At 49.8% G+C, this 12,612-nt stretch overlaps 1 protein-coding gene across 1 annotated transcript; it reads left to right on the top strand.

Annotated features, from left to right (window-relative positions):
- The first annotated feature begins 6,481 nt into the window (after nucleotides 1–6,481).
- LOC128801450 (keratin, type II cytoskeletal 6A-like) lies at nucleotides 6,482–10,960 on the top strand. Its single transcript, XM_053967329.1, has 9 exons — nucleotides 6,482–7,025; nucleotides 7,838–8,052; nucleotides 8,561–8,621; nucleotides 8,815–8,910; nucleotides 9,124–9,288; nucleotides 9,468–9,593; nucleotides 9,835–10,055; nucleotides 10,297–10,328; nucleotides 10,435–10,960. The coding sequence occupies exons 1-9, from the start codon at nucleotides 6,531–6,533 to the stop codon at nucleotides 10,629–10,631; spliced, it is 1,608 nt and encodes a 535-aa protein (XP_053823304.1). The 5' UTR covers nucleotides 6,482–6,530; the 3' UTR covers nucleotides 10,632–10,960.
- Nucleotides 10,961–12,612: the final 1,652 nt, after the last annotated feature.

The following is a 12,612-nucleotide window of genomic DNA, read 5'->3' as shown; positions in this document are numbered from 1 at the left end:
GGAGGTTTCCATGACCTGCCTGGCTGGGGGGTTTCAGCTGAGATCTTATACCAACCCTGGGCTCCCTCCTGTGGCTCCACAGGCATCTCCTGATCCCGCTTCCTGCCAGTCCAGGTGTGGATCCCGGCAGGAATGGGGCAGCACCAGGCAAGGGGAATCCAGCCCCAATGGCAGGACAAGAACCATGGGCAAGGAAAGAGCCAGGGCAGAAGGGGGGCAGATGAGGAAGGACCCACAGCCCTTTGGGAATGCTGGTCCCAAAAGGAGATGGCCAGTGCCCATCAACCCATCCCTCAAGCCCTGCAACCTCCAGCCAGGGGTGGGGAGGAGAGGGGGCGTAAGCCAGGTCTGCTGAAGTCCCCTCGTGAGAAAAGCCCCTCGTGCAACATTCCAGAGCAGCTTTCCAGGGAAAAGCCTCCCACACCAACGGGACCCCCTTGTCCATCACCTGGTGCAGGTGTGAGTGTCCTGGCCAAGCCAGCCAAGCGTCTCCAGCAGGTGGGGACCCAGAGCAGGGAAAGGGATGGTCCCGCCCAATGGTCCTATGGTGGGATGAACATCCCCAGGCTCTACTCCAGCACCTGGGAAGGGCCATGGAATGATGTCTTGGGAAAGCTGGGACAGCCCATTTGCACCACAGGAGGTTTTATGGTGGGTGAATGGTTGGGCTCCATTAATTGAAGAGTTTTACCCACTTTTCAAGCATCGGGCCTTGTTCCTTAGACTGATTTGAGGGAATGGGGACAAGCTCCCAGAGCTGAGGTGGTGATTGGAGGCAGAGCAGCCCAATTTGTTGGGTTTTATCATTGCAAATGTTACATTTGATGGTTTCTAGTTTTTAACACAAGTTGCACAACACATTGGACCATCGGCCACGTCAACACACGGGTCCACCACCAATGAACCCTCCGTGAAAGATCTTTGTCAAATCCTTACCCAGCCCCATGGCACCAGGACAGCTCCCGAGCCTCCGTCAGCCAGTGCTGGGTCTGTCTCCTGCACTCTGAGGGTGAGGATGCAACCAAAAGAGCCCTGAGCAGCTCTGTGTGTTTTCTGTTTCCAGTGAAGTGTTCTAAGAGCCCATCCTGGCACAACTTCCATGTGAATTTGCAGAGCAGATGCAAAAAGCTGTATTCAACTTCCATCCTCCTGATTTGCAGAGACCTGAAAAATTTGACACACTCAAGTCAAATGTGACACGTGATTTTAGCTGCCACCAAAACACTGGGTGAAACATTTTCTGAAACCCAACATTTAACTTCAGCATTTCCTATGGGAATGATCCTGTCCCAAAACACTGAACCAACTCCCCTTAACAATTCCAAAAGGAAAGTTTGCAGCTTTTTTGACTCAAAAGCAGAACTCCCATCAAAGAAAATTATTTTAATTTGCAAATTGTTTATTTGCACAGGCTGCAAATGAAACAAGACACGGAATGCCTGCAGGGAAGGCAACACAGGATGCAGCAAATCCAGAATGGAACAATATTCCCAGCTGCCATCTGCTCAGCTGGAGCAATATCCTGCTGCCCAAAGCAGTTGGAGGTCAGGAATGGAACCAATCCCTCGGGACAGCTGAGTGGTAAATAAACACGAGGCCCCCTGGGATCAATGCCCTGTGATTGGATCCACTTTACAGGACACATGGATAATCCTTGTTTGTCTTCCCAGCTCCTTGTGCTGATCCAGGTTTGTTTTAACTGGGAGAAATTAAACTCCACACCAGCACTGTGGATCTTCAGAAGGAAAACCAAGCCAGGAGCAGGATGGAGCTGAGGGATGTGGAATGTGGGACTCTCCAGCAATACCATTTCCAGGGCTCTGTGTTCTTTACTGAGAAAAAAGACATGCCCCAGGGCCAGGAGAAAGGATAGGATAGAACAAATACCCTGTGACCACCGTCAGCCTTTGGAGTTCATGTTTTCATGTAGGGTCACAGCCCCAGCAGCCCAGCCCAGGGCAGGGGATTTTCCAAAGGCATTACAAGGAGATGTGGAGGATCCAGGTTCCTTCAGGTGCCACCAGCCAGGCACCAGAACAGGATAAAGGAGGTGCCAGACCCCCCAAAAGTCTGAGGGTCCTTTGAAATGCAGCAGGCCCCAGGGAGAACAAGCCCTCCCAGGCGTGTGCCAGGCAGCAAGGATGGAGCTGAAGCTCTTCGCAGAGCCTGGAGTGCACCCAGAGTCTCTGTTCTGGCACAGAAAACAATTATCTGGGGAAAGCAGGTCACGCCTACACTTCAAAGTCACCCAGGAGCTGGAGCTGACTGGCCTCCAGATACTGCTGGGAACAGGCTCAAAGGACCCAGCACAGGGCAACACATATGGGAAAACTTCTGAGGAGCTCGTCCTAATTCATCCCTTCGGGAAATGGGATTCATGGACACTCACCTCTCACCTGGGAGGTCTCAGAGGGGCCTGGCCCCACAGCACAGAGATGCTGTGAGTTCAGTGGTCTCCTGTGGAAAAACCTCCGTCTTGCTGGTCTTCATTAATGCCGGATGAAATAGTAAATTACGCCCGAAATGAGTCGGGTTTGAATTTAGCTTGGAAGCCCAAGTTTAACCCAAAGGCTTTAATTTAAGAAATTAACCTAAATTACAGCCTTGACTTTGCTGATCATTAAACTGAGATTAGGTAGCACAGGTGAAGCAATGCAAGGTACTTTGACATGCTCTTGTTTTACAAATATGGTTATTTTTGCAAATAAAACACAGAGAGGAGCATCCAAAAATTTCAGCCCGAGAAGTTGCATCAGATGAAGCATTCTGAGGTGGATTCTGGATAGGAGCAGTGGAGTAGAGGGATGGAGAGGAGGTGATGAAAAGCTGTTGGAGACATCCCTGTTCACTAAACCACAGGAAAATGGCTCCGATTTCTCACTGAAGGGGCTGGAGTTGCGTTAGCTGCCCTGACAGAGGCAGAACTCCCTAATCCCAAAGGAGAAGTTTTTACCTTGACAGCAGCATGGTGCAGATGCAAATTCAGCCAAGACTTTACTCCCAGGTTTACAGTGTTTGTAAAGTGTTCTCCTGCCTCTTGCTCTTGGCTTGCAGCTCATCCTGGTGGAAAGAAACAAGGAGGGGGAGGGAAGGGAGTCCAGAACCTGCCCAGTCTCTCTCGCACCAGAGGGACTCTGGCCCAGAGAGACCTGCCCAGACACAGCTCCTGAGGTGGGATCGGGAGGAAAAGCTCCTGAGCAGTGGGTGAGCTCCAGCACCATCCTCTGGAACCTCTGTATCAGGAGGTCCCCGCACCAGAGCAGCAAATCCATGCCATGTCTGGAGCTGCAGGAGCATGGGAGACACACCCCCAGGAGGTACCTGGAAACCCTGAGTTTCATCAACAGAGCAGGGTGGGGACCCCCCTTTCCATCAGCCCATACCCCAAACCTGTAGCTACAGCTCCTTGTGCTCCCAGTTCTGCCTTTTGTAATTACCTCTGAAATTCCTTCCAGATGAGTGACGACCACATCACCTCCACCCTGGCAGAACATGGAATGGAAAGAAATTAATTCCTTCTCAGTTGCTTGGAGGAGCTGCATTATTACTACTGTTATTAACCGTGGGCTCCAACGCACCCAGTGGATTTCTTAGCCAAAAAAAGACAAGTTTCAGATGCAAAGGGAGCCTGAGGGGAAAAAGGAAAGCACTCTCACATCCCACTGGGAGAACTGGGGGAGCTCTGCCCTGCACACTCAGACTCCCCACATTGTGAATCTCCCTGGGGAGGTGTGGCAGCACATTTCTCTCTCTCTCAGGGTTTTTCATAGAGGTGCGCAGAGAGAAAGAAAGAGAAAACAATTTCTATTTCTGCTCCTCGTTTTTCTCATGTGGAATGTGCTTGGAGAATTGTTTACCTGGGGTGATTGCTTGGTTGGATTCAGTTGAGGATTGTTTAGACCTGGTGGCCAATCCAATCCACCTGTGTCTGCACTCCCGAGAACAGGGTCACGAGTTGTTGGTAGTTAGATATGGTAGTTAGAGAAAGTAGGTATGTAATTTTAGTATCTTCCTTTATATAGTATATTAATGTATTATAGCATAGTTATAATAAAGAAATCATTCAGCCGTCTGAAAATGGAGTTGGACATAATTTCTTCCCATTGGGTTCACCTGCATTTTACAATAGGGAGGGACAATCTGCCCTTTGGTGCTGATCTCCACTGGAAAAATTGGAATAAAATTCCTTTCAGGTACTCAGAGCTAGGGGAGATGGAGAGAGCTGAGAGAGTATTCCCAAAGGAACCATGGGCTGACAACTTCCAGCTGCTTTTGAATATCTTATGGTCATCTTATGGTAGTTTGGGTGGGAAGGGACTTTAAAGCCCATCCCATCCCTGCCATGGGCAGGGACACCTTCCACTATCCCAGCCTGCTCCAGCCTGGCCTTGGACACTTCCAGGGAAGGGGCAGCCACAGCTGCTCTGGGCAACCTGTGCTAGGGCCTCGTCACGCTCACAGGGAGGAATTTCTTCCCAATATCCAACCTAATTTTCCCCTCTTTCAGTTGGAGATCTTTCTTCCTGGGGCTGGAATCCAGCATGTGGGAATGAACCTCATGACCTCAAGTCTTGTCTGCTGGTGGGCAAAGCCCCCAGACTGTTCAATAATCCTTTCAAAAATGCCCTTTGGACACAGACTTTGCTTCCAACTTGTTTGCGTCCAGCTCCCAGGGTGCAGACCCAGTGACATGGCCTCACTGTGCAAAACCTGCAGGATTCAGCCCTCCCTTGCGATAAAATCTCAGTCTGGCAATAAACACAAAAGCAACCTGACAAACCCTGCCTAAGAATAACATTGAATTCAAAACCTCCATTGCAAACATCGCCCCTCAGAGAGTTGGGATACAACAGGGGCACAAAAAATTTCTTGGAGTTTCCTGCACTTGGATACATCAGCAGGCAGGGGCAGATGGAAGCACAACTGCCCCCAGCCTGGTGATTCCTCATTTTTCCATTGATTCCTCATTATTCCATTCTTCCTGTGCTGCAGCAGCAGCTGCTCTGCCTGCAGCCAGCACAAGGGGAAGCTGCTCAGGGGTATTCATTTACAATTTCAGCCTTTTGTATAAATAAATTAAATACAAATCCTATTTTCCTGAACAACACAAAACACCACAAGCACTTTTTGTCCCTCAAAATGAATTATTTTTTACTTTTTTATCTTTTATCTTGACTCAAACCACCCGTTAAATGCAAAGGGCTGTGCTGGTACCTGTGGTGGGAAAGACCCAGGATGTCCTAGAGGGTCCTGTGGTTCTGGGCAGAGGGAATCCTGCGCTTTTCAGTGGATTTCAGCAGGCAGGATCACACTTCCAGATGTGCTGAAAGAGCTGATTAAATCCTTGGGAAATGACATTGTGTTTATTAAGTGTGCATTGGGAACAGCCCCGGAGCACTCCATTTCCACAGAGCCAGTGGAGTCAAAGCAGTTGCCATTCCCACAATCTTTCCTCCCATGTATATATTTCTGAGTTGTTTGCTTGTTTGTTTTCATCCTGCTAAAATAAAGTCCAAACCCTCAAACCCGAGGTGGCAGCACATGTTTGTGACACGTGCCAGCTCAGTGGCAGCTGGCAAAATCCACACAGGAACAAAAAGATCTTGTCAAAATATTCCATTTTTATTCATGTAATTGTATTTTTTAGGACAGTGGAATAAGCCTGGAAAAGCAGGATTTCCAGAGGGACCTGAGCTTTTTAGGGATGGGAGCAAAACTCTTTTGATTCTATCACTATCACAATTTCTGCGGTGGCTCAGAGGGGACCATGTGGTCCATGGAATCACAGGATGGTTTGGATGGGAAGGGACCTTAAGGATCATCCACTCCCATGGACAGGGACACCCTCCATAGACCAGGTGGCTCCAAATTCCATCTGACCCAGCCTTGGACACTTCCAGGGATGGGGAGTGCACAACTTCTCTGGGCAAATTTCACAAGAATCTTCTCACAAAGATATCCCAAAACCCAAGGATAAAACAGTTGACTGCAGGGCTGGCTGTGGAACTGGCACCGGTCCCACTCCTAAAGCACAAGGATTTAAACTTTCCCAATCCCTGCTTGTGAACAAAAGGGGCAAAAGCAATCCCGAGGGATGAAGTTTTCCAATGACAGAGCTGTTGAGTGACAGGCACTTGAGCGGTGTTTTGCTGGCAGTGCCCAGCGTGACTCATCAGCACTTTCCAGCTTTGAAATGGGGACGAGTCTGGCTGTCTACAAAGACCGGCGACAGTTATTCCCAAACAATTCCCTGTTGCTGAGAACCTGGGCTGTATTATTTCAGCAGGGCGTGTGTGCAGAGTGAGTTCACTCTCCAGAATGCTGTTGGACATGCCAAGCCTAATTCATCAGAAAGATGATCCACCTCATCCAACCCATCCCAGGCTCATACATGCATAAAAGGGCTCTCCCTAGCCCTTGCAGAGCACAGGTTCACCTCTCTCCTTTCCCTCCTACTCCTTGCTCCAGGCCAGCACCTTTGCTGCTTTATTCTAGCTGCAGCATCCACCCCAATCCAAAAAACCCCAGCAATGTCTCGCCAGTCCACCGTGAGGATTCAGAGGGGGAGAAGCGGCTTCAGCGCTGCTTCGGCCATGGTCCCCAACACGTGCCGGACCAGCTTCAGCTCCTGCTCCGTCACCCGCCTGGGCAGCTGCAATGCTGGCAGTGGCTTTGCCAGGGTCGGGGGGGGCTTTGGAAGCAAAAGCCTCTACAACGTTGGTGGCTGCAAGAAGATCTCTGTGGCTGGAAGGGGTGGCAGCTTCTACGGCTCGGCAGGGTTTGGTGGTGGCGCCGGGAGTGTGTACGGGGGCGGCTTTGGTGTTCCAGCCAACCTTGGCTACGGATACGGGGCCTTTGGGGGTGGCCCTGGATTCCCAGCTGGGGGCATCCACGAAGTCTCCATCAATCAGAGCCTTCTGAAACCGCTCAACTTGGAGATTGACCCTAACATCCAAAGGATCCGAAAAGAGGAGAAGGAACAAATCAAAACCCTCAACAACAAATTCGCCTCCTTCATTGATAAGGTGAGCTTTCCTAAATATCTGATTTTTTTGACAGGGACACTTTTCTTTTCTGCTTGATGAGGACAAAAGCTGATCAAGGAGGAATAGAAGTGAGGAATAAGACTGGAAGATGTCCTGGAAGCTCCAGGGAATGGCACCTGTTCCATAGCGGTTGCCATGAATTAATCATTCAGTGCTTGAGTTCCTCCTCTTTTGCTGCTCTACATCTCACAGGCAGTGGGGAAAGAAATCTCCAGAGGAAAATCCCACCCTTCTGGAGACTTTAGGCTGAGCATTTCAGGAGCCTTGGGAACAGCTTTGTAAATGATCAAATGAATTCCAGAAACCCACCTAATCTGTCTCTCCACCACATTTCACTGATGTACAAGAACATCTGCTCAGCTCCTGCTCTAGTCAAGCTGCTCCTCTGTGGTTTCAAGGAAAATGCTGCAATATTTTGGACATTTAGTGGGGTAGGGGAGCTCTAGACAAGGGAAGGAGAAGCAGCACCTTAACAATGTTATTTTAATTAAAGACCAAGCCCTGCTTTGCTCCTTATGTGATTTTGCTCACATTTTTCACACAAAATCCCTATACCTGGTCTCAATTTAAACAATGAACAGGAAGCCTGAAAATCAAGGGTTGTTCCAGAGTTTCTAACACTGAACAGGGTCCCTGAAATCAAAACTCCCAGCAGATGAGAATTTGGCTCTGAAAACCAGCTGGAAGGAGCATTTTACCCTCTCATCCAGTTCTGAGACCCTCCCATTTGCAGGGAAATTCTCCCCAGTCTCTGTTCTTTCAAAGCCCCTTCAGGATATTTCTCCTTCCAGGTCCGATTCCTTGAGCAACAAAACAAAGTGCTGGAAACCAAGTGGAGTTTGCTGCAGGAGCAGGGAATGAAAACAGTGAGGAACAACCTGGAGCCGCTTTTCGAGACCTACATCAACAACCTGCGGGTGCAGCTGAACTCATTGCTGAGCGACAAGGGGAGGCTGGAGGGAGAACTCGTCAACACCCAGTACCTGGTCGAGGACTTCAAGAAGAAGTAAGTCTTGAGCTAATGCTCTACTCACCTCAGCAGGTGCAGCCTTTCTCCTCTCAACATCCTTAAACCAACTGGAGGATCCAGGAGAGTCTGGGATCCTGGAATTCCTGGCAATAACATTTTCTCAAAGAGAAATTTTCTCAGTAACGGAGTAACAGATCCGAGTACGCCAGCATTTAGGGAATAATTTGGAGCATGATCAAAGACTTATTAACTAAATTACCTACTGAGAGGGAAAAATTACACAGTAGGTCTGAAAGTTTCAGAGCAGCACATTTCATTTGCTTAAAACAGCAGAAGGAGGATGACTAATGGCCAGAAATAAGTAAAAAATAATGGATTTGTTCGAATTGTTTTGATGTACTTGTTTTAACTGGTTCAGCTCCTGGTCTCTCATTGAGGGAAAAGAGCATTGTATGCAAAATGCTCTGAAGTAAATTCATTCCAGCAAACTCAAATCTTTCTGTTACCTGCCCAAACAAAAACTCCCTGTGCCGCCCTCCTTTAGGTATGAAGATGAGATCAACAGAAGGACCATCGCAGAGAACGAATTTGTGACGCTCAAGAAGGTGAGAGCAAATTCCAGGGCACTGTGGGACAGCTCACTGTAGAGCTCTGATCACCCACTCGGTCACAAATCCACCCATTACAATTCCAACCCCTTCCGTTTTATTGTGGTTTCTTCCCTGGACTGTTATCACAATGCATGTTCCTGATTTACTGATAGGGGTGTAAACCACCCAAGAATCTCTCATCCCCCAGGATGTAGATGCTTCCTACATGAACAAGGTGGAACTCCAAGCCAGGGCAGATGCGCTGAGTGAAGAAATTAATTTCCTGAGAGCACTGTACGAAGCAGTGAGTACAACCAGCTCCAAAACATCCCAGCCCTCAGTGAAGAGCTCCTCTCCCTCCGGGTGATGCTAAATCCTTCCCCTCTGCTGAGTTGCACCAACACCTGGAGCTGTTCAGATAACGATCTATAACAGCCTCTCCCAGGTCTGCAGCTCACCTGGAAGGGTGAAAAGGCATCTCCCAAGGGGATTACCTCATTCCCTGTGCTCTTTGCAGGAGCTGTCCCAGATGCAGACCCAGATCTCTGACACCTCTGTGGTTCTCACCATGGACAACAACCGGAACCTGGACCTGGACAGCATCATCTCTGAGGTCAAGGCACAGTACGAGGACATCGCCAACCGGAGCCGCGCCGAGGCCGAGTCCTGGTACCAGACCAAGGTGAAGGATCTGGGGTTTCCATGCTCTTATCTTCATATCTTGTCTGGAACAGATAAAGACCGATTCTTCCAAGAAAACCTTCCCAGCTGTTGATCTGGGCTTGAGGAGGGACTCTCAGGCTCCTGGCAACTCCAAAAATGGTGGATTTTCCTTTGACTGGTTGTTCCTCTCTGTGACAGTACGAGGAGCTGCAGGCCACGGCCGGCAGGCATGGGGACGACCTCCGGAACACCAAGCAGGAGATCTCGGAGCTCAACCGCCACGTCCAGCGGCTCCGATCTGAGATTGACAGCGTGAAAAAACAGGTGAAGGACAGCAAACCCCACTTTTAACCAATTTAGCCCCAGACTTGCAAGGGAGAGGAAGGGAAAGGTTGGAGCAACCTGAACAGCTCTGCTCAGGTTGACCCTTTTTCATTCAAAGAGAAAACTGTCACTAAAACTGGTGGAGCTGATGGTGCTGGGATAAAACCTTGTGCTTGCAGGGGAGGTAAAGAACAGCCTGGGTCTGGGGTGGGGACTTTGAGCAGAGCTTTGTGTTCCACAGTGTGCAAACCTGAAAGCTGCCATCGCCGATGCCGAGGAGCGCGGGGAGCTGACCCTCAAGGACGCCAAGGCCAAACTGGCTGAGCTGGAGGATGCCCTGCAACAGGCCAAGGCTGACCTGGCCCGGCAGCTCCGAGAGTACCAGGAGCTCATGAACGTCAAGCTGGCCTTGGACATCGAGATCGCGACCTACAGGAAGCTGCTGGAGGGCGAGGAGTGCAGGTGGGTGGGAAACATCCAGCCCTGGGGCTGGGGATGGCACAGGAGAAGCTCAGCATTTCGGGAATGCTAAACAGGGGTCACAGAGTGGGGAGATTATCCCAAATAATGGAAATTACAAAAATCCGTGAATTATGCTGTGATTTTATTTTGCTCCCCAAAGGCCTTTGGGAAATGTATCTTATTGTTCCCCTCCCCCAATATCAACAGACTTCTAATCCTCTTGTGTTCCATCCCTGAACAGGCTGGCTGGAGATGGGGTCCCAGTGAATATCTGTAAGTCTCTAAAATATAAGAATTGCCTTATCTAAACATTCCTGTGTCTCTACACCAAGGAGCCAATGCCCAGAGACACTGAGACATTTCCTTCTCCTCCTTGCAGCCGTCACCAGAACAACAGTGGGAACAGGATACGGAGGAGGGAGCAACCTCAGCATGGGAGGGGGGATCTGCAATCTGGGGAGCAGCTTCAACTGTGGGAGTGTTCCCGGGGTGAGCAGCACCACCCTTGGAGCTGGCAGCAGCTCCAGCATGAAGTTTGTCTCCAGCTCCTCCACCAGAAGAAGTTACAGGAGCTAAAGTTCTCCTTCCAGTCACCGCCACGCACCATAAAACACCAAAACTGGTCCTTTACTGGAGCGTGGCGGGGTGAGCACCACCAGGGCCACCTGCACCCCAAGTCCTGTCCCACAGGAGCCTTACTTTAGGAACTCTCTCTCAGCTGTGTTGTCTTGCACACATCCTGTTGGGCTCAGCCCTGGAACCCGAGTCTCACTGGGTTAAATTTGCAGCTCGCTTGCTCCAGCTCAGCAATTTTTGGCCGGATTTTGTATATAAAATGTGTCCCATGACTGTTCGTCTCTCTTCACTTTCTGGAGTTTGTCTAATAAAAATGCACATGTAATTTATTCTATTTTGTAGTCCTTTTAATTAAAGAGGTACAAGAGCAAATGCAAACACAGGTAACAAGAAGTTTCCCTCAGGCCCTGACCAGTTAAAGACTCAGATTTTTGCTCCTCACTCAGATTTACTGAATTTCACTGTCAGCAGCCAGAACACCCCAGCCCAGCAGAACCTCAGAGGGAGGTTTGGTGTTGATTTCGACATTCCCTCCCCACTGTGCAGGGAAAACACCTGGAAGCCAAACACCAGGACACGCCAAGGCAGGAGTCAGGCACAGGGGAAAAGGTCTGAGCTTCATTTACTTCCAGCACCCAGCCCATGGAGCATCCAAGAGCCTGGATCCCGAGGCTGGGATCCCAGTGCCAGGTGTGTGATGTACTTGCACAAACCTCAGACAAGAGGGAATTAATTCCCAAGGGAGCCAGAGCAACCCCCTGGCTTGTTCAGGTGAATCATCCACCCCAAACCCCTGGTGTCACCCACGCCTTGGAGCCAGCAGTGCCAACATCTGCCCGAGCAGGCTGAGAGCCCTCCCTGGCTCAGGGTCCTGGAGCTGATGTTCCCTCTCCTCTAAGCCCACAGAGGGGAAAGATCAGGTCCATACTCTGGTCAGCAAGAATCATGAACCAGATATGGTCCTACACTGAATTAAATGTCACTAATCCAGTAGCAATTAAAAAAAAAATCAAGAAAGGGATTTATTTCACTGTTGAAAAGTGAAAGTCTTCAAGATCCAGTGTTTCTTCAGGTTCTCAGGATATGTTGGAGACAAGGTCTTGTTTTGAGATGGTGCAAGAAAAACCAGAGGAGGTGTAGGGATTTCAGATGTGGTTCTGACTAATTGGGAGAAATTAATGGGGGAGTAAAAGCAGAGAAACATCTGCAGTGAGAGATCTCACTGCTGGAAGGTCACTTGAATGAGTTTTTTCCAGTTGTGACTGGAAAAAACAGGCAAGCCCTCACTCCCTGGATTTTAATAGGTTCAAGTAATGAGTAGAGAGGCTCTCTTAAGAAAATATTAATGGATTTGGGGAAATAGAAGGGAACTAGCAGTGCTGGAATGACAGACTGGATTCAGGGTTTCCTTCAGGACCAGTAGTTTCCCTCAACTTTCTAGGATGCCCTGTGCTCTGCATGTGTACCCCTGAGGAAATCTCCTTCCTGGAATCTTGCAGGCTTGGTTGTGGATCTGCTGTGGGTCCCCACTCCTGCTCCACCACCTCTCTCAGCAGCCTCCAGGGAAGGAGCAATATCCTCCCTCCCTCAGAACAGCAGGCTGGGCCAGCTCAGCCAATGGCCTTCCTTCTGCTGCCCAAACTCACCACGAGGATATGGGATTGTATAATCCCAGAGGCTGGAAAAGCCCTCCCAGGTCACTGAATCCAACCTGTGCAATCCCCACCTTGTAACCCAGCCCAGAGCACCGAGTGCCACATCCAGTCCTTCCTTGGACACCTCCAGGATGGGGACTCCAAACCTCCCTGGGCAGCCCCATGGAGAAATTCCCCCTGATGTCCAACCTCGACCTCCCCTAGCACAGTCTGAGGCTGCTTCCTCTTGTCCTGTTGCTCCCTTGGAGCACAGCCTGACTCTCCCCTGGCTGCCTCCTCCTGTCAGGGAATTCCCCTGAGCCTCCTGTTCTCCAGGCTGAGCCATT

The sequence above is a fragment of the Vidua chalybeata genome, chromosome 30 (assembly GCF_026979565.1).
Source record: "Vidua chalybeata isolate OUT-0048 chromosome 30, bVidCha1 merged haplotype, whole genome shotgun sequence".
NCBI classification, from domain to species: domain Eukaryota; kingdom Metazoa; phylum Chordata; class Aves; order Passeriformes; family Viduidae; genus Vidua; species Vidua chalybeata.
This window is presented reverse-complemented; position numbering and strand designations above follow the sequence as displayed.

Excerpts from the sequence above, each read along its gene's own strand:
- LOC128801450 (XM_053967329.1), top strand. The coding sequence starts at position 6,531 with ATGTCTCGCCAGTCCACCGTGAGGATTCAGAGGGGGAGAAGCGGCTTC. Across the intron at positions 9,289-9,467 it reads AGTCCTGGTACCAGACCAAG|TACGAGGAGCTGCAGGCCAC; the intron begins GTGAAGGATCTG and ends TCTCTGTGACAG. Across the intron at positions 10,329-10,434 it reads TGGGGTCCCAGTGAATATCT|CCGTCACCAGAACAACAGTG; the intron begins GTAAGTCTCTAA and ends TCCTCCTTGCAG.